Source organism: Chroicocephalus ridibundus, chromosome 1, assembly GCF_963924245.1.
Source record: "Chroicocephalus ridibundus chromosome 1, bChrRid1.1, whole genome shotgun sequence".
Lineage (NCBI taxonomy): Eukaryota > Metazoa > Chordata > Aves > Charadriiformes > Laridae > Chroicocephalus > Chroicocephalus ridibundus.
The window spans coordinates 57260291-57287876 of NC_086284.1; the positions used below are offsets into that span (position 1 = coordinate 57260291).

The 27586-nt window shown below is 38.7% G+C and overlaps 1 protein-coding gene across 12 annotated transcripts in view; it reads left to right on the forward strand.

Moving 5' to 3' along the window:
- Window positions 1-27586, forward strand: part of GPC5 (glypican 5) — a 738578-nt gene that overhangs the window by 117582 nt on the left and 593410 nt on the right. For all 12 annotated transcript variants that reach the window (XR_010071268.1, XR_010071272.1, XM_063336223.1 and 9 more), the window contains exons 3-4: window positions 1233-1927; window positions 24653-24786. Coding sequence is in view for 10 of the 12 variants with exons in the window: in XM_063336223.1 (XP_063192293.1) it covers window positions 1233-1927; window positions 24653-24786 (829 nt within the window). In the remaining 2 variants the exon portion in view is untranslated. The remainder of the gene's footprint in view (window positions 1-1232; window positions 1928-24652; window positions 24787-27586) is intronic.

Here is a 27586-nt window from a genome sequence, read left to right on the forward strand (position 1 = left end):
AGCAATTCTGTAATTGCCTGACATAGTTTGACACTGTTTGATTCTGCCTATTTTTAACATTTACTGCCTGGACAGTATTAAGTGTATTTTATGTTTCTCCTAACTTTATTTCTATAGAGTCACATTAAAAAAAGGAATGTGAAAAAATAAATACATGAGAACTTGCAAATTTTGAATGAATAAAAGAAAGTTACTGCGTCATAGCCATACAGTGGATAACATGGGTTAATACTTGTAATATGTGTTTCTATGTATTTTTTTCCTCAGTTCTGAGGTAGGTTTCCTTTTGATCTATTTATTGCTCCTTTACCTTCTGTGAAATGCAAGTTTCTCGGGCAGATCAAGGAAATCCCTCAATGAGAACAGTTTTTCTGTTTTGAAAACCAGCATTTTTCCTTACCTGCAAATCATAGATCAAGTCTGGAGTGAATACTTCTCCAGTGTACTCTAACTTTTATTAAAAATTACTCAGTGTGCTTAAGGATTGCCACATAACACATGAAACTAAAGGTAAGTTTATCCATTCAGGCTTTACCAGTTATGGAGATCTTGAGGGTTAGAGAGGGTGTATCCATCACCGTGCCCGAGGAGGGCAATTCTGCACGTTCCATCACTTTGCTTGACCGTAGCAATTGCCAGACCAAACAGCATTGTTTAAAAGCATATTCTCGTGCGTGTTTGGTGCAGCTCCTTCCTTTGGAAGACAAGAAGACAAAACCGTTTGGTCTTTTAAAAGCTGAGTTTTAGTGGAATGGAAGACTTGTTTCAATTATTTAATGTTACTTTTGCCCATCCGTTAGGATGGTGATAGGAATGGCTTGGAGTGACTGAGAGCATTTCACTTTCTATTGCACCTTGCAGAAGGAGTCGTGAGCTGAGAGTTTATGTATGTATACACCTAGACAGGTGTACAACAGGGCTTTGTTGTGTTTTGTAACTTAATAATTCAGCTTGCAATTGATTTCCTTTTATATTTTTTTAGTCTGGGTTTAATATTTCCTGCCAAGAAAACATGGATTATTAATTGTGTTGTAACATGACTTGTAAGGTGTTTGCCTATATACAAAATGCAGTTGTCACAGTTTGTAAGAAGTTTGTCTCTTTGTAAATTCTAATGCAAAAATGCATTCTGGATAAATGTAAATTGTCCTGATGTAATTGTTCTAATTCTTACTCGAATTTTGTGGGTTTTAAACCTTAAAAATAATGAAGTTTTTATTTTTTTATTACAGAAACCTTTGAAATGCTTATCAGACTGGCTGAGAATTACACAAGCACACTTTTCTGCAATGCATATAGAAACATGGCTGCCGAGGCTACTACACATGTCCAGGAGTTTTTTACAGATGTTGGACTCTTCATATTTGGCACAGATGTTAGCACAGAGGAATTCGTCAACAGATTTTTTGACACCCTGTTTCCAGTAGTCTACAACCACGTGATTAACCCTGGCCCGACTGACATTTCCGTGGAATATGCGGAGTGCCTCCGAATGGCGAGAAGAGACATCAGGCCCTTTGGTAACGTTCCCAAAAAGGCCATAGGACAAATGGGAAGGTCATTGTTACCCAGCCGGACTTTCTTGCAGGCTCTGAATTTGGGGATCGAAGTGATCAACACAACAGATCATCTGCATTTCTCTAAAGACTGCAGCAGAGCTTTGCTGAGAATGCAGTACTGCCCCCATTGCCAGGGGCTGACGTTAAGTAAGCCCTGCATGGGCTACTGCCTCAACGTCATCCGAGGCTGCTTAGCCAACATGGCAGAAGTTGATCTTCATTGGCGAGGATATATTCAGTCCATGGAGGAGCTCTCGAGCGCCATGAGTGGGACCTATGACATTGAGCACGTGCTTCTAAACTTTCATTCACTTGTTAATGATGCCCTTGTACAGGCTCGTATCAATGGACCAGAATTATCTGAGCAGGTAAGAAGCTGTTTTTATCCACTACGCTCGGTGCAAACATGACACTAAGGAAAGTAACATTGATAATTAATAATTGTTTGGCCGTTCTTATGGTGATAAACACATTTGTTTATATAAAAAATATAAACTATATAAAGTTTATATAAAGTTCAGCTTTATTCAACAATGCATTTTTCCAGCACTACCAGTTTTGATTTTAATCATGCACATGACCTGCTGATTTCCCATATTTTATTCACAAGTTTAACATCAAGTGGAGATGTAACATTTTGTCAGCATTTACAGTAAAGGCTTTTCAAAATGAAAATAATTGTTCTGTGGAATTTATCTTTTCCCATTTCCCATGAAATCACTGCTTTTTCCAAAATTTTGCTGAGTGAGAATTTTTGTTGCACAATCGAATGGAAAAGTCTATTCCTTCACCCTGTTTATTTAGAAGTTAACATTTTTGGTAGATGCACTGAATAGCTCAAGGTTTAACTTTACAGCTGCATCTGTTAAGTTCTACTGAACAAGGGTGAACAATGGAATATGTCATTAAGTTTGGAAGCTTAAAATATTAACAAAAGGAAAGTAAATTATCTGGTGAAAAACTAATTCCACAAATATTCTATAAAACCAGAATTGAATAATAGTTTGACATTTGTGTAAATGAGAGTGTTAAATCTCAGCAATAGTATTCGTTTGCAGATTGGAAACTTCTTATAGGACATACAGGGAATAATTTTTAGGAACACAAAAAATGTTTTTCATGAACATAAGTAAATTGCTTAATCACTTCATTGTTATCTTATATGCACATAAAGATAAATTTAAACAATCCTTCTTTTAGATACCAGTGGCCTGTCTTAAAGAACCTATGACTTTGCATACATTATTTGCGTAACTGTGTAGGTTTCAGAGAAAATAGAACAGTTCATTTGTAACATGAACTAAATCCTTCCTTTCCTATACTTAAGGGAAAAAGCAAGTTACGTGAGAGCTGTGTTAGCTGTGAATGCATGAAGTGAATAATTTTAAGATACTGTTGGGGAAAATACACATTATTTAGCGACACATTAGAAAGGAATTAGTGTATCTGCGAATTTATGAAGGTGATGTAAGTAACAAAATTTTATTTCTTCCTATGTTATAGTTAATCCATGATACCTTATGCAATTATATTTTCCTATGTATTCTTACATGTAGACTTCACTGACAGTGACATATTCTGGTTTAAAGCTGGGTCAAATATCTTGATCTGGGGAGGTGCCTTTGGTTTTACCCTCAGTCTATTAAAATAGATTCTTCATCCTGCTTGCAGTCAGTGAGTAACAGGGAAATTGCCCTTTTCTATGAATTTCCCATTTTATCTGCTTTATAGCAGCCAGCTGCGTTAGCCAGAATCTCCTGCTGCTGAACTTCCTTGAGAAAAACTGTGATTTTTTTTTTTTTTAAAGGTTTTTCACTAACAGTTTGGCTCAAAGGTGGCTCACTGATGCCTGTCATCTAAATTCCTAATGTGTTTCAGAGAGACAATTCCCTTTCAGGGATTTTCCTTGTTCCTCCTCAGATTTTGAGGGATCTTTTTTTCCTACAATTTTCAGAAACAGACTAGAATAATAAAGTAAAGATTTAAGGGAAGGGCTTCTGTTTCCTGTTGATCCTGGTCATTGAAAAGTTTTAGACTTGGGTTTTCAACAGTGAACTGGCATTGGTCCAGAATTAAAAGTCTCTTAGCACATTCATGTTTTCGAATGAAAGTTTTTACTCTCCAAAATAGTATATTTTACTCAACTTTAGTAAAAAATTAAATGGGTGAAGAGCTCTCCACCCAGTCTTTCGGCTTAATGAAAATTTCAGATTGATCCAAAATAAAATGCTTTATATTTTGATATTCCTGAAAACTTAATGCCTTCCGTTTCCCTTTCTCTTATACGATGTAAGGATATTAAGATTTCTTATTTGATGTTATTTTGTGCCAATGCGTTTGTCTGAAGATCAAGTGTTTACTTCTATTGTGTTAAGATCTTCTCATATAGAATCACTTCCAAACTTTAAAAACTAAATATTTAATTTTTCACTGAATCTGCATCAGAACTGTGCATTTAGACATACCTTTCAATTAATCTCTGTGCTATAACTAACTGGTCCTTTCTCTCTTTGATCTATAATTTGGTCAAACAAGACTATGATGGATCAATTCCTTGAAGCATGGTGATCTAGTCAGTCAGTTCTGATTTGCTGAATATGGCTTGAGGATATTTCATATTTACCCATACATTAGGTACCAAGACCTAATTCTGGTAGTTAATAAGTACAGTCTTTCAGCTTTAAGGGGCAGAGGACATGAATTCTGTTGAAATTGGCTCACTAATATTTATTTATTTTATCTTCAGAGTGACTCATGAACTGTGTCAAATTTTGATAAGCAATTAATGCATCAGTGATTCTAACAGACACAGAAAAGATAATTATGAGCCAGCAAATCATGTCTCGCCTAGGCATGCAGCAGTCTCTGCAGTTTTAAAAGTGAATTTCATCTCAATAAGTACTTTTATGAGTTTTAAAGGAGTAAACAGTGGAAAAAAAATCTTTAAATGTTTGAAAGTATGATATATACATACGCAAATGTTAATATGAGAATCAACAGAGTATCTTGGTTAGTGATACATGTATTTGTCTATCTAATCACATATGTGTAAATAACTGTATGTAAAGGATTTTTTCTAACATGTTGCATAGATATCTATATTTAAATCTAACGTATATTCATACTTTAAGCTCTGTGTGGTGTGGAAAGAGCACTAACGCCTATATAACACAGCTTCCTTTTTACAAAACTCTTTTTTTTTAGTAATTTACAACTTGTTCCCTTTTCTGCTTGGGTCAGCAGACCAGTGCCATGCTGTCTCCATGGAATTTCTCTTTCCCTTTGTTCTTCCTGTTTCACATTTACACCCTTAATTCCTGCCTCTCACAGCTCCTCTGACTGACAAATAAGTGCAGCACCTGTTCATCACCTCTGTACCTGGACATTATTTTATGCTGTTCTGCAGAATCTAGTGGATATGTGTGGGTTGTGCAACTATTCACATATTTTTATATGTTCACATATATTTAATGATAGTTCTGTTCTGTGTTCCTGAAGTCTATATATGTCCGTTTATGTACTGTTTATGCTCAGGACCCTATGCTTTTTATCTGGTAGGAGTTGGAACCGAAATTTTATAGCAGACTTCTGTGTGTATGCTTATGCAAATATAATGTAATAGAGGTTTAAGAGAGCTGCGTCATACAAAGCAAGAACAGTATTCATTATTAAGATAACCTGAAAAAGATAATATTATGTAGTTGTTAAGCATTGGATAACAGGTAAAAATGCGTATTGCTGCAAAGGACTTCATAGCTTCGTGGTATGCTCGTCTTTGGGCTCAGCCTGGGTTGCCACGTGCTGGTCGCTGCACTGTGGAAACCCCCCTTGAGGGCAACTGAATAGGCTAATAAACGTATCAGAGCTTTGTAACACATTTAAGCCTTATTTAAGGAAAAACAAGCAAACTAACTAAAAACCTATGGAAACTTGGTTTTAAGTTGTACTAAATTGTTTCATGTCACCACCGTTCTGTTATGCTAGCTACTGTGTGTCAATATTAAGACAGAAGGACAAAGAGAGACTTTAGCCAGATTTACAAAGTTTTGGTGTGGATGGAGGCTACTATCCCCAGCATAAGAGTGTGTTCTGTTCCCTTTATGCCCGGGTTAATGGCACGGCCCCATGCCATGCAAGGGCAAGTTCCTGTGTCACTCACAGTGTGGAGCTTAAGCACATCTCACCCTGGGTTGCCCAAGTCCTGCTCTGGCACCAGCCTCAGCTGTGTGTTTCCACACCTTCCCCTGTGCACACGCTGCTTCGGCGTCTGAAAGTCACGCTGTTTGAAGGAGCTGTCTGCAAGAGAGAGTCTCTCTTAGCCACCTGAGAATTCTGTTGGAGTGGAACAAACAGTGGATCTGAGAGGGGGTGAAATGGGTCTGAGGCAAGGGCTGAACGAAAAGGGGAAGGGAACAGGAGAGAAGAGAAAGAGAAAAGTCACAAGGCTTTTGACTTAGATCTTTCCTCCAGACTTTACAGGAAACTATTGTTCTTGAGTCCCAAAAGATCAATGGTGTTTGGGATTAATATTGAATAAAAGAGATGAAAAGGAATATTGATTAGTTCTTCATTGTGTATTCTGGGCACTGAGGATTTGAGGATCTGGAGGCAAATGAAGTATGTGACCATGATATTAAAAGCCATATATGCATACAAAAACATGGGAATCAGAAATGCAAGAGAAAAAACTAAAATCACACAGACAAATCCTGGCATTTCCTAGTTTTGGAAGTGAGGAATTTGTGCTGTAGGTTTGGTAAAATTCTTGTATGTGTTTTTGTATGGCATATAAGCCTACCAAAATTTGGAATGGGATTTTCAAAAGCACTATGTCTTCATGTGTTCTAACCCATGTGGACTTTTACCGCATCAATTTTCCAAGCAGTTGGAGGTAATGAAAATGTCAAAATTCTGGAAGTTCTTAAGTCTTCTCACTTATCTTAGTCTAATCCTGAAAGAAGATCTAAGTTATGTGTCTCCTAAAAAATATGTGTAATTATATTGTATGAAAAGAGAGTTTTTTTCTTGCTCTTTTTGTAATCTGTCATTAATACTAGAAAAAAGCAACATCTTTCTTGTGTCATGGAATGCTAGCAGGAAGAAGTTAATAGACTGTATTAAGAGTTTCATTTCCTTACTGATTACTTTTGCTTGGAATGACTAGCTATAAACACTTAAGCAGTCAGAACTGCTGTAATACAGTGATGCTTTAAATTTTATATTCCCATGAACAGACATATTCACACATTGTAAATAGAATATTTGTGGGTTTTTTTTCTGTTCCTTCTAGGATCTGTTTTATGTAGCTACTTTTTACTGGGGTTTCTCTAGCTAAAAGTCACACAGCCTTATTCCATGCCATTATGGAAACTGAAGTGCTGTAGAAGTGCACTAAACCAATTTTTTAAAAGGGAATGGAAAGAAGGTGACGAGAAACGTCTTTTGATAATCTCAAATACACAGAAAACATACACCTGCAAGCTGTAGTATAATTGCAGGAGTTTGTTGGTTTTTTTAAAGGAGTAGGCTTCATTGTCAACAAAAGACCAGATTAACAGCATTTATGATTGTGGGAAGTGCTGTGGCTGGATATTTGGTAACTTTCATAGCTTTACAGGTTAAGGCATTTACAGAGATGGAAGAGATCAGCATCCTTTGAAGTAGCTGTCCTGTGAACCCACTTCCTTAGTATCTAAAATCTGATTTATTTACTTACCTGATTATATGCCTATAAATACAGCAGCTTTATGCCTACTGCTTCATAGCTACAGCATTTTGATTGCTTACTTACAGTGCATTAGCCAATCACAAGCTATTTGAATGTATATTAAAAAATAATTAATTTTGTCACTCTATTTTAAAGAAATTTTAATATTAGAAAATGCTTATTATAAACCTTTTATATAAATGAAGTCAAGAAAGGGATCTGAAATTCATCACTTAAAATTAAATTGTAGTTATCACAAAGAGCTGTACTCAGCGCACCTGAAATGGATTTCAATATCTATTCTATATGCATATGAAAATAGTATAACATTAACCAAAAGTGGTTACTGATTTGGTAACAGAGATATAATTACAGTATTTTTCTGTAAGGGGAAATGCTCTACCTTGAAGCATTATTTACAATGTCCACCCCTGATTTTGCTTAAAAAACTTAAAAGTCATCCATCTAATAAAAATTCAGGAAAATAGAAGAATAGAAGAAAAAAATAAGCATTTCCATGAAAACTGAAAATTCAGGAAAACAGAGTAAAGGAGGAAAACAAGAAACATTTTCCCTAAAACAATTCAGTCTGTCTAAACAACAATGTCATATGAATGTCTTCTAATGTTATTTTCATCTGTTTCAGTGCACCCGACAGTACGTACACAGAAGGGACATATATTTATTGTAAAATTTAATGACTATTTTACCACTAGCTTATCATATTTTCCCTCATTTAGTGGAGGAGCCTTTCATCATTTGATTTTGTGGACTATGAATGCTGCATACCATTTAGCAAAACGGTTACGGACTTTAACCTTAATTTTGCTTCTTTAGATTTTGTTTTCTTGATTCATAGCCTTAGCATTATTCCCATGACTCCTGCTTTTGGACTTTGAAACTTTTAAAAGGAAATAATGTACATTTACTCTTGCCACCTTAATTTTTTCAGGACTTTAAGCCAAAATGAAATAAGAAATATGCCATTTGGAAGTGATTCTTTGAAGATTTTTTTTATTTTTTAAATAAATATTAAAACAATATTTTACAAATGGGGAAATTCAGACTTGATATTGGAAAACGTTTATTTACTGACAGGGTGGTCAAACACTGGAACAGGCTTCCTAGAGAGGTGGTCGATGCCCCAAGCCTGTCAGTGTTTAAGAGGCATTTGGACAATGCCCTTAATAATATGCTTTAAGTTGGTCATCCCTGAATTGGTCAGGCAGCTGGACCAGATGATCGTTGTAGGTCCCTTCCAGCTGAAATTGTCTTGTCTTGTCTTGTCTTGTCTTGTCTTGTCTTGTCTTGTCTTGTCTTGTCTTGTCTTCTCTTCTCTTCTCTTCTCTTCTCTTCTCTTCTCTTCTCTTCTATGCACTTTTATGAAATGGCATAGACTGAAAATCAAAACCCTGGTTAACAAGAAAGAAAATCTCTACGCATAAGACGAATTAATTATGTGAAAACATAGTTTCACAGCCTAATTTACTGTATGTACTAGAGTGAAACTGGCAATTGTTATAGAATAACCTAATCACTTATTATTTTACAAATTAAGCAGATTACACATGATTGTATAATTTATGACTGCTTTGGTTTATTGTCTATATTGTTTATATTTAAACGGCACAGTAAATTTCTCTATTGCAGACATTCCAGGTATACTTTATCTGATTGGAAATAAGTAATTTTAGACAAATATCTAGCTGGCTTTTCCAGATAGCTCACTAAATTTGTCTGTGATTCAGCTGCTGCTGTGTAGACCACTTCTTCCAGCATTTGCACAGTGCATAGATGTGCAGACGGCGTCATTCTGATGGAGTTCTCCAATGCCGCAGCAAAAAAAAAGCCATTTGAGGGCAGGAACAACTCACTGTATTTAAATCCCAGACTTCCCTCTCTTCCGTGCTTGTACGCATGCTCCTGCTCCTTCATCATGAATGCTACGATTACCTTGGAGGATCAGCACTCTCCCTTTATAAGAGAGCCCGCTGTAACACCAGGCTCCAGGTGCCCTTAGCATGGGCAGAAAAGAGAAGCACTGACAGTGCTGGACGCAGGGTTTTGTGCCTCAGAGATGTCCCCAGTATGGACAGCTGGCCTAGCTCAGGCAGCTCCTCCCAAACTTTGGTACGATTGCCACTAGCAGTCAAGGAGGCAGCAGGGAGACAGGACGATTAACAGTTCCCTTACTTTTGGCATCAAACAGCCAAACCACTTTATGTATATATAAGTACGTATGTGTGCCTATGTAGTGTGTGTGGTGGATTACTGGCTTGCATTTTCTCACTGGTAAAGAAAAAAAGGAAAATTTAACTCTGAAGGAGGATTATCTCTGAAATAAGATGCAAAGGGATGGGGAGAAAAGGAGTGTGAGTAAGGGTGAGGGCAGTGCATTGGGGTTCTGGGTAAGATGTACAGGTCCCCCACACTCTATTGACCCTCTACTCTTTACAGGTTTAGGTTACAACAGTGGCACAGGAGTCAGGGCACTGCCATGTTTCACTGTCAACAACATCCCATAGTTTATCAAGAATGCAGTGTACATTGCAGGTGGAGTAAGTTGTAGCTTTTTTAAAGCATTTCATTGCAATCAACCAAGGAGAATCCATCACTGGAAGGAAGTCTCTGTCACCACAGGGGAGGGCAGGAAGGCTGGGCAGTTGGTAACAAGAGATCAGCGGAGTACCCAGCACCAGGATCCCACTGCCAGGCCAGAGTATGCTGCTTCCATGGGGGGATGTAGTCATTGCTGCTTTTCAGAGAAGAGCCTCCACCAAGGACAGACCACAGTCTCCATGGACATGTGATCTGAAAGATACAATAGCTCAGATGCATTGCATTTTCCTCTCCTTTAGCTATTCCTCTCATTTTTGAGATTATACGTGACACAAACTACTTTTTCTCTTCGCTTTTGACCTGTCTTTCTACCTGTGCTGTTTTCTTTAAAAGCAGACACCTTCTGGTTGTTTTTATGCCTTGTTTCCATGGCAAAGTGTGTGACACTGTTCTTTTGTCATCCAGCATACCAGCTCTTGAGTAGCATTGTGCTGCTTCTGCTAGGGCTCTGCTACAGGACCTATTAGGACTGCAAGGGACAAATGTCCTTGTTGAGCCTGTCCCTGTTCACCCTTTCTTACTTCTTCTGCCTGGGCTGTTTTCACCTTCTTCCTCTAGGCATAATGCTTCTTCCTTTGCTTGCTGGAAGCAAGTGTGCAGAATGCTGTGACCACTGAAGATGTCATTGACACTTATCAGAGCATTTGTCAGGGCGCTGCCAGACTGATGCAGCCAGTGCCATTGTGTTTTCAGGATGTCAAAAGCCTACATTTTTATGGTAATGAGAGGGCAAGATCATAGTTTCATTTTTCAAGGGCTAACGAGGGTGAAAACTCTCAGCTGGAGGGAATAGGTGGAATCTCCTATGGGAAGACTTTCTTCAAAAATAGAGGTAAAATATCAGAGAACTTGTGGACAGAGGACACTCTATCCTGCTGATAGTAGTCAAGGTGGGGCTGCTGCCTGTCAATGTTCTCCTGCTTCAGATGTTGATTTGGAAGGGACACACATCATGGGGAAATTATAACCACCCTGGTGTCTGCTGAAAGGACAACTCAGCAGTGAACAAGCAATCTAGGAGATTTCTGGTGTATATTTTTGACAACTTCCTGGCATAGGTGATTGAGGAGCTGACAAGGAAAGGTGCTCTACTGGGCTTGATAATGACAAACAAAGAAGAATGTGTCAGGGAAGTGTGAGTCAGAAGCATCATTGAGATGGTAAGACTTCAATATCTTAAGAGGAAGAAGTAGTGCAAAAAAGAGGACCGCAAGCCCTGGCTGTTCATGGCTTGGATGGGTGTATGTTTCGCTGGGTAATAAACTGATTGGATGGCTGGGCCCAAAGAGTGGTGGTGAATGGAGTTAAATCCAGTTGGTAGTCAGTCACAAGTGGTGTTCCCCAGTGCTTAGTATTGGGGCCTGTTCTCTTTAATACCTTCATTAACAATCCTGACAAAGGGATCAAGTGCACCCTCACTAAGTTTGCAGATGACACCAAGTTGGGTGGGAGTGTCAATCTGCTTGAGGGTAGGAAGGCTCTACAGAAGGATCTGGACAGGCTGGATTGATGGGCCGAGGCCAATGGTCTGAGGTTCAACAAGGCCAAGTGCTGGGTCCTGCACTTGGGTCACAACAACCCCATGCAGTGATACAGGCTTGGAGAAGAGGGCTGCAAGTCCCAACATAAACTATTCTGTGATTCTGTGAAATGACTTAGAAGGTGGGTGCATCAGTGGAATATTCTTACTGAGGAGCCAAACATCTTTGAATCAGTAGCTGTGGTGGGATAGGACTCACATATGGGCATCATGGACAAGGCAGAAACCTATTGTGTTCATGGTGGTCTTCTTCTAGGGTAGGATGTGGGCACTGGCTTCATCTCGTCGCTGATGAACATTGTCATGCAAGGTATTCACTACCACTGTATGCTGGTAAAATTGACTGCACAAAACAGTACACGTCTATTTCACAGATACTTGGTCAAAGCAAAAGTGAATGAATTGCTCCTTATACAATTTCAAAGCCTGGATGAAATTCCTCAGGACACGATGATAAAAATTGAGGCCAACAGAGTGATACCCCAGAGGTTCTTGAAGCATCTGGTCGCAAAGCTATATATCAACTATATGCACTTTTGTTCTTGAGAGAAATGGACATATTGATGACAAACAGTGGAGGGAAAATGAGCCTTGTGTTAGAGATTGCACAGATACAACCTAAATTTGATGTCATGGGAAAATTAATTATATCGTTTTTATCACCAAACTGTCTAACTGGACTCAGCCTAGTACTCCTTTAACTTTCAGCAATCGTGCATTCTCATTACCAATTTGTAAAACACAGACCCCAAGTGAGCAACATGCCGTATAGTTCTTTCATACTCGTTAAAAAAAAAAAAAAAAAGTAGAAAACAAAATACGTCATTTTCAGCAAAGCAGACTTTGGAATAAAATTGTAGAGTTCTGCCTGAAGCTTTTGGCATATGTCTCTGCCATCGTTACTTCACTGAATTTAAATTACTTGATAAATTGATGAATTTAAATTACTTCACAAGATCGATAGAAACTGATTTGTGGAAACTGCTGAACAGTAATTGGATTTAAAGTCCTCATCATATACATGTCTGTATTCTAATATTGTTATGTTCTAAAGGAAGGTTTGATATCTAACCTAACACATAGTTGAACACCAGCATCTTCCGTTTCTCTCCATTCAAAGATATGCATCCAGCTGTAGCTCTAAAAAACTGTGGTGCTTGTATAATAAAGCGTGGCATGTTTTTATAAATCAGTCTTTTTTTTTGTAAATGTAGCGTAGGGTAAGTGTACTGCAGTCACGACCTCCATCTAATTCAGATTCCTCTAGTGTTATATTTCACTTCCCCATTGTTTCAAAGTGGAAAAGCTCCTTGCTTCTATCAAAAGGTTTTATTCTGAGGCTAAACTGGGCTTCGTTCATCAGAAAAGGGAGTGGAGCACTTTGAAAACAAAGTGAAAATCAACAAAACAAGTGTTTATGGCTTGTTTGTAACTAATGAAAAGTTGTTTTCATTAAATAGTAGGCTTTTTTTCCTACCTAAACATAACTAGTGGTTTGACAGCTCTTCCCATCTTTTCTTGTGTGATCCATCCTCGCTATATATTCACTCGCTTGCACTTACTGGCGTCTGAAGTATCACCCTTATTTCTGTGGTCTTGTCCTCTATACCACGCACTATATATTACCACCATAAATACCCATTCTGTTTTGCAGATTTTATAACTAAAATTGGTGTTTTCCAAATAACAACAAAATCTCTGCTACAATATTTAACATAACAATAGTGGTAAACACATCCTGGAGTGTCTCGTGTATGTCAGAAACCCTGTTGTAAGCTCTGTGCTGCAGAATTCTGCTCAAAATTGGTGTCCTTTTCCTGCACAATTGATCTTGCTTTAAGTGTGTAGGAAAAGGGCTTCAAACAACACACAGAATATTAACAGTGTCAATAATACATCCATAGTTATACACACACTTTGGAAAAGTGTGTGTTAGGGTATGATCTGCTCCTTTCATTTACCAGGGCATTACTTCTCAAGTGCAAATTGGAAAGAAAAAATAAAATTGATACACATTGCTGGACATACACTTGCTAATATACTGTTAGTGTCTTTATTTTAAGGTTTATGATACACTGGCAGATGTGTGGCAAGAACTCGTTTCTGTCAAGAATCATAGAATCACAGAATGGTTAGAGTTGGAAGAGACCTTGAAGGTCATCTAGTTCCAACCCCCCTGCCATGGGCAGGGACACCTCCCACTAGAGCAGGCTGCTCAAAGCCCCATCCAGCCTGGCCTTGAACACTTCCAGGGATGGGGCATCCACAGCTTCTCTGGGCAACCTGTTCCAGTGCCTCACCACCCTCACAGTGAAAAATTTCTTCCTGATATCTGATCTAAATCTACTCTCTTGCAGTTTGAAGCAATCTCCCCTCTTCCTATCACTGCATGCCAGTAAAAAGTCCCTCTCCAGCTTTGTTGTAGGTCCCCTTCAGATACTGGAAGGCCGCTATAAGGTCTCCTCAGAGCCTTCTCTTCTCCAGGCTGAACAGTCCCAACTCTATCAGCCTGTCTTCGTAGGAGAGGTGCTCCAGCCCGCTGATCATGTTCGTGGCCCTCCTCTGCACCCTTTCCAACAGGTCCATGTCCTTCTTGTGCTAAGGACTCCAAAGCTGGATGTAGTACTCTTAAATATAATAGCAGAACATGAAGCCATGAAACCGTGTCTATCTAAATACAGTCAGCTGCTACATTCTTCAGCTTCTCCATGTGTGAATACGTGATGGTACAGCTTTTGGTACCTGTTTCAAGATACATCATTTCCAATTCCTCTTCTTTCGGCCATTTTCCTTTCATTTATGGAAATGAGAGAGGAGTATTTCTCACCTTTGGAGTGAAGAGGATCAAATACAGTGTTAAGTTCAGGTCTCACACTTTTCTGAAAAGTGCTTTTTTTTTCAATTCATTTGCCAAATTGCCCAGTCTCCTGCCCAGCAACTCCTACAGTGGAGTTATTTGTTGTACGGGGGGCCAATGCCCAGGCGCTGGCAGTGGGTGGCTGCTGGGCAGCCTCTGTGAGGAGGGGCCGGGGCTGCCCTGAGCCAGACACAGCCTTTTTCCAGCCGTCTCTGACCAACCCACTGCAGGGCATGGCTGAGCCCCGCAGCCAAGATGGTGGCGCCTCAGGGAAAACATATTTAAGAAAGCTCAAAAATGATGTATGGCAGTGAGGAGTGAGGAAAAAAAAGAGAGAGAAACAGCCCCACAGACACTGAGGCCAAAGAAAGAGGATGGGGAGGAGGTGTTCCAGGTGCTGGAGCAGATATCAACCATTCAGCCCATGCAGAAGACCGTGGTGGGGCAGGTTGTGCCCCTGCAGCCCATGCAGTAGACCATGGTGGGGCAGATATCCACACTGCAGCCCGTGGAGAACCCCATGCTGGAGCAGAAGTGTGAGGATGAAGGAGCGGCAGAGACAAAGTGTGATGGACTGACCACAGCCCCCATTCGCGCTCCCTCTGCAGCACTTGGGGGCTGAGGGGAGGCAGAGAAGTTGGGAATGAAGGAGTGAAGTGGAGCCTAGAATGAAGGGAGGGGGCTAGGGGGAAGGTTTTTTTATTTTTATCTTTGTTTCTCACCGTCCTACTCTATTTTTATTTGGCAATACATTAAATTCATCTTCCAAGTTGAGGCTGTTTTGCCCATGACAGTAATTGATGAGTGATCTCCCTGTCTTTATGTTGACCCCCGAGATTTTTCATCGTATTTTCTTATTGTCCTGTTGAGGAGGAAGAGTGAGAGAGTGGCTCGGTGGGGGTCTGGCAGCCAGCTAAGGTCAGTCCACTGCACTTATCAACACACACACACACGCACGCACGGCTTTGGCAAGCAATGCTGAGTAGTGCAGGTTTGCATAAGGTATGTTCGATATAGGCTGCCAAGTAAATAGTGTAGGAACATATCATGGCATGCATTATGCATTCCTGTTTAATGTGTTTGAGCAAATCCACTTCACAATTTGAAATTACTTGAATCTTTTGTTAAATCTTTCCTTCTTAAGATTGAGATCTGTTTTGTCAGGAAAGCATAGGATCTTTTTTCTTTTTTTTTTTTCTTTTTTTTTTCTTTTTTAATAGAAGATTAGGCAAAATTTGGGCAAAATGCACAGATCCAAAATGGCCTTCCTATTTCCATTGACTCAAAGGTCTGAAAAATGTGGGGTAAACAGTCTGGGCTGCCATCATGTTCTAGTTTTAGGTGACATGCTAGATGTCTAACTTTGCTTTGGCACCATGGCAGGCTTGTCTGGATGTGTCCACTGAGGAGCTGAACTGAAGGTAAGGAAGATGCGCCAAGAGGCTGAAAATGCTGCAGTCTGGTTCTTCGTATTTGCAGAAAGAGAAGAAAGGAGGCTTTTCACTCCTTGCCCAAAGCCAAGTTATAGACATGAACAAGGGTAAAGGAAGTCAACTGAGAATCCTTTCTGTAGGCTGTGTATGTGTTTTCTTTTTTCTCTGCTCTTCCTTTTTCATTGTGAAACAGAATAACTGTTCACAAAGAGAGCTACTGAGCTGAGCAGACTTCTGGTGTCTCAGTTGGCCCTTAAATCACTACCAGCCCTTTGTCCTGGAAGAGAAAAACTTTGTGAGGGCAGATCCAGAGGTTTTGAAGCAAATGAGTTTTTCAGACTGTTTTGGTCCCTGAAACGATATGAACGTGTATGAATAAGTGACTGTCTTGTATATCACAAAAAATCTTCAAAGAAAACTGGTTTGTCCAAGTTCAAATAAGAGGGTGAGGAGACACCAAAACACTTAATGTACAAATACATGAAGAAAAACCATTATTCTTGTAGTCTGAGATGAGGGAGAAACACCTAGGTTGTCTGAAGTGCGGACTAACTAGATAGTAGTTTTTTCCCCTCATTTTTTTTCAGGTGGTTTTTGATCTTTTATTATCATGAAAAGGTGACCTCCCCAAGTATCTAAATAGTTGTTGACAGTGTCTTATGCTAAATGAAATCATACATTATGACTGTTACTGTAAGCGTGCATGATTGTATTGACCTACGTACTTCTGTGGCTGATCTTGCTTACAAAACTGCTCTCCTCTTCACAATTTTGGAAGACAAATTGCAGCCTGCCACAAAGTGTAAACACATCGTGCAGCTATGCTGGCGCAGCCACCATGTTTCGCTTCTACAAATTCTTTATGTATTGTAAATTGTAATATATTTTTTGTAAGTGAGAAACATACCTGATAAAGGTTAGAGCGCCCCATTTCTGCTTTCATTGACAGTCACATTCCTACTGAATTTCTTTTGGTTTACACAGGTGACCCTGGATAGACTTGTACTTAGATTTAATGAACAGTTCTGCCTGATTGAGACAAGGAGGCATAATGTTGGCCCTCTACGTCAGAGCTCTACTTGCAGGGCACACAGAAGTGAGGAGCAATAAAGTATATTTTAACCACTAGAGAGCATAGATAAGTCAGTCTAACTACATGCAGGCAGCTGATCTTTGGAAAGGGCTACTGCCGGTTTTATATAATTGCTTTTCAGAGGAGAACCACAGACTGTTTTCACTGAACATAAATGAAACACCTTGGCATCCACTGAAGCAGACTTGGATCGGGAGAGCTGGCAGCCTCTCACAAGAAGCAGTTTTGTTGAACTGCCTTTGAAGAGTTTGAACTGGCAGTGCTGTACTCTGGCTGCAGGGTAACTTGGCTGAGAACATTAGGATTTCCCCTGACATTAAGCCATTAAAAAAAAAAAATCATTTCCTTCCCTCCCACCCCCATTCAGAAGGAGAAACTATTTTTACTGCCAGACTTGCTGAGTGTTAGTCCCTCATGAAAGGAGCAGCAGAATTAAAGCCATTTAAGGTTTTAGTAATTAAAGAGCAGAAGACACAAATTAAAAATATATTAAGTAACTCATATTTAATGGGCTATTAGACTTTATTTTACAATCAGAACATGCAAAATTATGAGGGAAATCAGAGATAATTAAAAAATGCAAGATATGAGAACAGTCTCGAGAACTTGGGCTGGAGCACTGGTTTTGGTGGATGGAGTGGTCAGAGGGGGGTACGAGTCTCAGTCACATGAAAGTGGTGGACTCTGGCTCCCAGAATGCAACGGCTTGGACGGCAGTCTTTTGCAAAATTGTATAAAAAAATTGCTGATTAAAAAAAAATTGTTTTCAAACTCTTAGCATTTTTGTGTCTTCCTTGGTCTTCCATCTTGACTGTAGATTTCCCCACAAAGGTGTACAGCAATGGCACTGATGCCACACTAGTGCCAATCAGAGTGGAATAATTAATTCAGTATCTCCAAGTTGTACTTTTATTTATATATCACAGAAAATTATTTGCTTTTTTTTGCAACATGTAATCCTCTCGTTTTTTCTGATGAGGCTACCACTGCCTTTCTGGTGGGTCTGCATTTTGTATATCTGCAGTTTGCATTTATCTTTGCTCAATACCATCTGGTTGGGTGTGCAACAAACTATCACGTTTAATAAGGTTGCTTTGAATTGGATTGGTTATTTCTTGAGCTTGAAACCACTTCCAACTCTATCTCACTTGAAAAATTATGACTACACTTTTTCATGAGTCACCTGAGCTTTTAATTGCAATTTTGAATAAAATTGCTTTGAAAATATCATTATTTGGCAAGTCCATTTAAGATTTGTCTTGTAGGTGATTATAAGTTGGGTTTTTAATAATTTGTGTAAGCATTATTCTAAGTATCAGCTTTACTCTGTAATTCTCTAGTCTCTTATTCACAATGTTTTCCCCTTTCAGGTTGTCTTGGACTTCTCTTGCAAATTTTTAAAATGATTAAAGTTAAGTATGAAATTTATAAAATTATTAAGTTGCCGCTGTAACTCTAGAGATTGCTTTGAGTTTTGGATGCCTAAGACGTATTGTCTACAGTGGAGAAAGGGAGACAACTAGTCACAGATGAAGAACACAAAATTTGCAAAGGAAACAAAGGAAATAATACACAATTCCTGCATGATTTTCCTGTGTTTTAAACACTGGTGGTACTCCATCGCTCTTTCCTAAGACAATCACATTAATGTCTTTTTCCTGTTCTGAAGGAAAAACAGCCCATAGTACCAAATGCTTGCTCTTGTTTTCAAGAACTAGAATTTTGTCTCTGCAGGCAATACTTCAATCTTTCACACACATGTGTACGCTCTCACATACCAAAATACATTTTTCTTTGCAACAGACATTTAATATTAAATAAGCAACTTTTATAAGCAGCAAACGATAAAACCCTCCTTAAGTGCTTGGAAATCCTGAAATGCTGGTGCCCCCTCTTGTGGTTTAACTAGAAGAAGACAAACCAGTGAAACTCCCACCAAGCGTGTGGATATATTGGCTCCTGCAGCAGGAGCTCAGCTGGAGATTATTTCAAGTTAAAAGGAGAAGCTGATCTTACTTTGAGAAATCTTCATTTTCACCTGCTTCTATGATCAGAAAGTGCCAAACCCCTGTGTTGCCTGGTGACGGGGAAGCCACCCTCTCCTGTGCTGCTCGCAGAGGCTGGCTGGCAGAATGAGGTGGAAAAAAGAGTATGCTGTGTCGGTCTTTGTTTTCTCCTCTGAGACACAGGCATCTACCTGAAAGCATTGCACATCCGCTTGCAAGGATTGAATCTGAATCGAGGAAACTTCATAAACATTTAATGCACTGTTTTTCTGGATGAACATTTTGGGCGGTTTAGTTAGTAATCTGTTGCTGGAAAAGCTTGTGATTCATTGAGAATCTGTTTCTCAAAGAAAGTATTTGCTTGTGTATTCCTAGAAAATAAAACCAAATTCACTTAACCACAACGTTTTTTGTAACGAAGGTATTTTCAACCTGTCCGTCCCTGACACCTAATTCTATCTTTGTTTTAGAGTTATTAGACTTCGTCTGTCCATTTGCTCGTGAGTATTTGAGAAGATTTAACTGTAAGGGGTCGTGACAAATTCGTGATCTGATAGCTAGAACAAAAAGCCACCAGACTAATCACTAACTAAAACAGGCATTAAATAAAAGCAATTTTAAATGCCTATACGGACTACAGCTACACTGATGGCTTACAGGTCTGAGAGACTGTGTTATAAACTAGTGAATACTTGACACATACCCCATTTAGAGGAAATTCTGGATATATATGCATCAAAAACTTGCTAAACTTACCAAAAGAAGCATGAAACAGTTAAACATAAAAGAAAGAGCAATTTTCATACTCCTAATTCTGGTTCTCAGCTAGAGAAGTGTTTTCTTCCCTGTTACTCTATGCACAGCAGTAAGAACTAGTGAATAGGCTACAGACACACTGCAAGACTAGATGATGATCATCTTTTCAGCATATCTCACAACAGCCCGTGAACCAAAGTGGAGCAGAGAATCTCAGGATTCCTGGCAGAGTGGCAGCATTTAAAGATTATGGCATAGTTAATCACCGAGACTTGGCATATCTAGTTTGAAAGTGCACCACAGGACTGGGCATTCAGTTTGCTTCAGTCATTTGAAAATTCTTTCAGCAGACATGCTGAGGCCAGAAAGAACCATTTCTGTAGTGGAAAAAAAACCCAAACCAACCAACAACAAAAAACCCGAAAAAAACCCAAAGGAAGTGGCTGAAAAAAGTCAACTTAGAGGACAGTATCCCACCATTGTTGAAATGATGCTCCCATCATTGTCCAGTCCTGAGTAAATGTAAAGTTTTATGATGAACTGGTTTTCCAAACTGTAAGTAACCATAAGTAGACATTTTACGGAATTGCACTGAGCAAAATCAAACTGCCATAAAGTTCATGTGTGGCACTAATTGCAATTTAACTGCATGGTTATTACAAGAGCTTTTAATTAACCCAGTCATCATACTGTGGCATACAAATTGTACATAATAACAGCATGCTGAGTATAATGACAATACGTTTGTCTGAACTGTGAAAATCAAGAGTTTTATCATTTTCTAAGGTTTCTTTTTATGCTCTTAAATATTGTGCAGTATTTAAGAACATTTGACCAAAAGAAAAAAAAAAAAGACAAAAAATCCCTAGTAAATTGCTGAGGCTTTTCTGTTTTTGTAATTTATAGCAGTCTTTAATTCTTCCTGAAAGTCAGTGAGATCTGTAATTCTCTGCTGAATAATATTTTTGGTGATTTTTCAGTCTCACTTTTCTCAGGGTATTTTTGGTTCCCTTTGAGAATCATTTTATACTGTCTTTTAGGATTTTGTGTTTGAAGCCAAGAAAAATACTCAGTTTGTGGAAGCATTCAGTGGGAATACCCTTTCCGTGAAACTGGCAGACAGTAAGAATACCTTCTAATCAGATATTGCTGCAAAATGCTCATTTGTTAGGTCATTAGTCTAGTGAGACCATTCCCGTTCTCTCAAAGTTATGATTCCAGTCTGTGTCTCTCAAGACTGATGGTAATAGCACTGAATGAATTTTTACTTGGAAGGTTAATTTTGCAGCCCAAAGACTAATAATTAAGCAACAATGTGGCTAATGGTTATAGTTGTAGTCCCTCAGAAAACACGGGAAATACAACTAAGTGGCATTACACTGATACTGTGTGCACATTCCTGGAGACCTAAAGAATGGGTTGAAAGAAAGCAGACATGACTACAGAAAGTATATTTATCTGTTTTTCAGACTATCATCAGCCGTGTATTGGGGAATGAGATACTGACATTTTGGTTCGAAATTATTTGGCTCCCAGGCAGAACAGGCACCTGAAGGCAAGATAAGAATGTATGACTTTTTCATGTGCACAAGTTTACTGAAGAAACCGGGTGACAATGAAGACTGGGCCAGTGAGGGAGGCAAACGTACTCTTTGGCATGCATATACAGTTAATGGTTTAGCCATGTTAAAAAAGTGACATAAAAGTGTCAGCCACTGGTGAAGAGTTAAAAAAAAGGACAGATTGGGTTCAGTTGGGTGACTAATACAAGTGCGATGTACCAAACACAAAAAGAAGAACCAACACCACACAAAGCCAGTCAGTCAGCCAGTGGTCCAAGGGACTTAAATATCGGAGATGTGAGAAAGGTAAGAGAGATGATGACGATACCATTGTACGTGCTGAAGTAGCTCATCCTGCAGAAACTATGTCTGAAGAAGCAAGTGACTTTGGTAAAGACTGGTGAGAAAACTTTCAGCTGTGAGAGTTGTTGCTGTCATCAACAGAACTGCGTTCTCAGCAGTATGATTACTGTCAGGCACTTCTTTCTGGGAGCAGCAGAGGTGCACATGGTGCTGTACAAACACTTCTTCTCATTTAGCTAAGGCGGTTTTCAGAATTTTCCAAAAATGGCTTTTGGAAAAAAAAATAATTCGTTCCTTAAAAGACATTTCAGATAATGCCTGTTTTTTTATGGTATTTATATGTATGTAAAGTTTACCCAAGATTAATTTTTTAAGAAAGATTTTGTAATTGAAACTAAGGTTTCTTTTTAAATGTATCAGTGAATGCAAATTTCCTGGTATTGCACAATGCATTTCTTGAGATACTCGCTCAAAGAGAATAAACAGAGAGAAAGGCCATTAAACAGTACTTTGAAGCAACTGTATAATATATCTAATACAAATATCATCCATATTCCAAACCACTATGACTGTAAAAATTATTTTCTTCATTTGATCATTTTAGTCAGAGTAAAAGGTAATGAGATTTTATTGTAAATTCAAGAAATACAGATGGCTGTGGATTCTCCTGCCTTCCTCCTGGAGCTGAATGCATGTTTTTTTCAGTTTGCTATAACTGGAGCAGATTTTTTTTCTTTCTTTTTTTTTCCCCTGACCCAAAGGTCGGGTACTCATGTGCTTAGGGTCTGTATTAGCCAGTGACTGTGTTTCTCCACCATGTTTCTCCTCTCCTCACAGGCTCCCACCCTGCAGTCAGTCTCTGAGAGTGCCTGGACTGCTAAGGTGCCTCTTTCAGATATGTGAGGCACCTAAGACCTACAACAACCTACACCCATAATCCATGCCTGTCATGAGACAGAGCCTTCTTCCCAGACACCTGGATCTGACTCTTACTGTCTGTTAAAGCCTTATTTTTATTCTTGATAAGACAAAGACTTGTTGAACAGTGTATGACAAGCTGGAACTGAGGCAACCCAAACCATCAGTTGCTTTGTCCTAAAAGCTGATCATAAGCATAATGCTGCCCATGTCCCATCAGTGAGCATAAGAGAATATGAAAAAATTGAGACAAATAAAAGGAAAAGAGCATTTTTTGTCTCTGGTAGCTATGCATTATATTGATGTAGAGCGGCTGGTGGGATGGAATGCTGCAGAGGCTGGCGAAATGCAGCACTGAAGTGACGAACCCACACAAGGATGGCTGAAGTCTAGAAAGAGCGTAGGGACTTACGGGGGTGAAATTGGAGTCCCGTTAATCGTGTGAAGAGCATGGGATAGTGTGCTCTGAAGAAGAGCTAGTGGGGGAAATAGTGGGAAAAGTGCAAGGGAGATTTTAAACTGAATTTGAGGACAAGAATAAATGTCATAATGACACGCTCTCCAAGGGGAGACTGCCTCTGATAAGAAATAGTGAGGTGACTACTTCAAGTGATATTTAAAGTGTATCCCATTAAGTCCCTTAAGGGACATTGGCCATATGTCCAAGGACAATTATCTTGTAGGTAAATTCATGCCCCTCATTTGAAGGGGATTCAAACTATAACTTGGATGCCTAAATTAAGACATGTGAATTGCACCCAAAAAGGACTATTCACCTTCAGCTTTACCCTCACTTTCAATTCATAAGGTGAACGCTTATTCCACCTTATTATGGTGTAAGGGAGAACTTTGTAGAGTGGAGATGATGGTTGGACTCGATGATCCCAAGGGTCTTTTCCAACCTAAATTATTCTATGATTCTATATACAGTAATAATGCTGATTCTTTCTTTTTTGACTGGCCTAAGCAAGTACATTCAATGAGTCTTTCATTATCACCACTTAAACCATGCATAACAACAAACTCACTCATCAAAATTAGATACATTCATTTCATTTTAAATTTTAAATGTATTTCTTAACTAACATTACAGCAGTTCTTAGCTGGAAAGGTGGTCCCTAAGACCTGCACTTTTTTTTTTTAATGTGTGTCGTGGTAACTTGAAACATGAGATTTATTTGCTTTCTCTGCTCTTACATTTGGGGATCTAAATGCAACAGGAAACAATAATCCTTGCTGTATAACATATGCACCCTTTCCTATTTCTTATGGTAGCATTTTGAATATATTTCTGCTTCAAAAATTGGATCCCTGTCTTAGAGCCAACAGCGATCTCATCTCTCCCTTTTTCATTTAAAAAGACTGACTACCTATTGAAACCAAGTTTTCATAAATCACATACAGTATTAGTTTTTCAGTAGGGCATGTGTGCTAGCTTACACAAGACATGTGCTGTTCAGTCTGCTTAATATCGCGTCTATGTGATCCCCAGCACGAAGTATCTCTTATTTAATAGATATGTATGACCCTAATTATTTTTATTTACTGACTAGGAAGAATAATGAGCTATGAACATCAGTTGATATCCTCCATTGTACAAAATGCTCGGTATCACGTTTCACAAAGAGGAAAATGGGAGTTCACGTGAATTTGTGTCTATTGACATCTAGATCAGAAAGCCAGAAATATAAAATCCCTTGATATTTTCAACATCTATGGTCCGAATCATTAAACTTACATCTTGGATCATTAAATTTACATCTTGCAAAGTTGTAATGCTAGTTTCCACCATGCTAACTGTTCACTATATGCTCTGGGTAACTGTGCTGAACATGCCATAATAATTCATCAACCCTGAAAGAAATCACAAAGTTCAATGCATATTAAAAATCTGATTGGGGTGTAATACAGAAAAAATGGTAATATGCCACTGTTCACAACACATCATGTTCTCTGAGCTTGCAGTTACTGTCTGCATAGCAACACACTTGCCTTACAGGAAGAAAAAAAGCCACAACCAATAAAATACATGTGGTGACTTGATTATACACCGGGTATTCCTTCAAAAGGAGTGATTTTGTTTGGGTTTTTTCTACTGTAAAATGACTGGTTATGTGTTTACTGCAGTCATTATGCATATAGTGTTGAGAAGTATGATAATTAATGGTATTTTTCTTAGCTTTATGTCCACATAACTCTCTTTCTTATTAAAATGGACTTAAACTGAATTGAGAGATACATAATAATTTTTGTTTACATGTGTTCTTTCCTTTTTCTTGTGGCTTTTTTTACCTTTTAGGTGAACAAGGTATGTGGTCCTCCTATAAGGAAGCCTACGCAGTCTCCAGGTTGCTCCTTTGATCAGAACAAAGATAATCAGGGATTGAAGATGTTCTCAAGAGACAGTGAAGAAACCCTCACCAACAGAAGAAAGTAAGACATTAGTTTTACAGCCAGAAAGAAAGAATAAAGTAAGCCATTAATTTTACAACAGAATAGATTATATTCAATGCAATGGCATGCATTACTAGAGAATGAATAAAGACTGCAAAGAATGAAGCATTTCAGCAACACAATCTGCTCTGGTACATTTTGGAAAGAGTAGTTTCATGACTAGATTTTGTTTTCTGAAATAATGGACACATGACCAGGGTCATTTGGTGTGGTTTAAAGTATTTAAAAGAGTGGGTAACACTGGTAAAATATGAATGTTGGCTCTATCTTTATGTGTAAATTTTCAAATTACATTTAACTTGCACATCAGCCGGCATTATTAAATCTGTCAAGAAGTCAGAAGACTATTTGTTTAAATCGATCAGACAGAAAAAAATGAATGACTGTTCTTACATACCTTTCTACTGTGAAAAATGAGACGACTAAGCATTTAGGGCTAAATCTTGAAATCCTTGTTCAAGCAAGTCCAGCTGATTATTTTTTTTTTTTTCTCTGACTCTGCTAGTATATAGTGAATTCAGGTGACTGCAAAGGCTTAGAGGTTTGATTTATCCCTGTCTGAGCATTACAGGGTAATATTTGCCTAACTGCATATGAGCTAGGTCTTTAAGCTAGGTATCCCAACTGATCTGCTGCCAAGAAGGATGCAGGTGTCCTGTATATTATACCATATATTCCAGCCTTCTGCAGGTATCTTGGACAGCTGAGGGCATCTCAAAGGCCAAGCTGTCTTTGGAAAAATGAATCAAGTCTTTAATGACTGTAAGAAGTAGTTGCACTGTAAGGAGTAAAGATAGTATTACGCTTGAGACTAAGAGTTATGCAAATAAAATACAAAGTTAAAATCAGAAATTCTGTTTCTATCACAGTGTTTGCTAAAATACAGAGAGGTTTTCTTTGTCCTCTTTTTCCTTTTATTTCAATCTGCAGTGCAGAAGGAAACTGAAGTGAGAGAATTGCAGGGAATAACTGCTCACTCCTGAGGTCTGGAGAAGAAAAGGTGCCTCTGAGCTTCAAAGGCAGACCATTCTAGTTAGTGCAAGGTTCCAAGTAGTGGAGAAAAAAACACCAGATACAGGATTTAGAGAACATTGTGGGAAGGGAAAGAGATGCAAAACAGACGTTTGCTTTAGCCAGCACAGAAATTCATCAGGCAATACCCATTATACAGGCACATTTTCTCTCTTTTGTGTAGCTAAGCAAGTTCTTGATGTTTTCCTATTGCTAGCACTCTGCAAACATGAAATCGTGTTCTAAAATCTCACTTAATTCAGTTCCGTGTTTCAAAATAAGTGGTGTCTGGATTGACCTCAGGGAGATTGCACAAAAGGAGATCTGAAGGGACACCAGAGGCAGTGGGCAGCACAAAGCAATGTTGTTTTCCCATGACTTCCCCCCTGCTTGAGATGCTGGAAACATTTTATGGCGTGCAACAGGCGCTACACCAAAAGGCGGCGCGGGGCAGGGGGAAGTTTGAGATCCACTGACATAGATTTCTGTTTTAACAGCTTCATAGTTGATATCCTCTTCATTTGCTGCCTCGGATCACCTCCTTTCTTATTAGTCACAATCGCTTTATATTTCACTTTATATTCCCATGGCAACTGTAACAATTCCTCACATGGAAGAGCTACTTCAGCGAGTGCTCGCAGTCTGCTTTTGAGGAAGTGCTGTTCTCCGAGTCTAACTCCGCTTTATTTACCTCCCATGAACTTCTGGCAGCAGGTTGCTCTCAGCATCTTTCACAGGCTTTAGCAGAAAAGAATAGGTTTCTCCTAAACTGTGTAGACTTGGTCGATGGCAGTTATCTTAGGGAAAACTAATGAACAAAAAGAGCGACTCCTTAGAGTTCCCTAATTTCCTAATATTTTTCAAATGCATCTCCAGATGAAAGTTTACATTTCAAAGTGCATGTTGGACAGCCTCTGCCTGAACTTCTCCTAAATTATTTTTACCAACAGACCTGAGATGGTATTTTCTGGTACTATGTGGCACAAGAAGAAAAGGAAGTTTCTCTGTGCTATTGACACCAAAAATTTTCAGATTAATTTAAAAAAATCTAAGCAGAACCTTCCATAGTAACAGACAAACTTGAAAGTATATGTCCCTCCAAAACTTAAAATTGCAGACAGCTTTTAGCCAGCAGAATAAAATTGTAAAGAAAATGAAAATTTCCAAATAAATGATAAGAAGTATCTGCAGCTTCAACTGACTGTAATTGCACATTTGTGCTCGGCTGCCTATAATTACATGCTATCTGGTCGAGAAGATGATGATGTGAAAATTGACATTCATACCATCTGCCTTTCTAACTACTTTGGTCAGACATCAACAGGGGCTGAAATCAGTTATTACTTCTGTATTAACTTTATCTTTGCCTCAGGATATATTTACTAATAAGCTGAATAACTGACCTTTCTGTTAGAATGCAGTTTGTCACAAGATATTATGGTAGCTGTGTTTATTTCAATTTCTCCATTATACATGGATTGATTGTGCAGGAGAAGAAATTCCAACTGTTTGCTATGAGAGGACTCTCTAAACAGTAGTTTTCATCCAGAATATGAACCCAAAGCACAGACAAAATCAAAATCAATCCCACTCAAAGGGAAATGGAGGAAAATTGCAAACATACTGTGCATACTGGATGCAATTTTGGGGATGGAGAAACACAAGATATGACTATTCATGGTTGGGAGAGTGTGGATGAATCATACTTATATATTTAAAATATATTGTGCAGAGACAGTTATATGATGCATAGTTAAAACTGACCTTA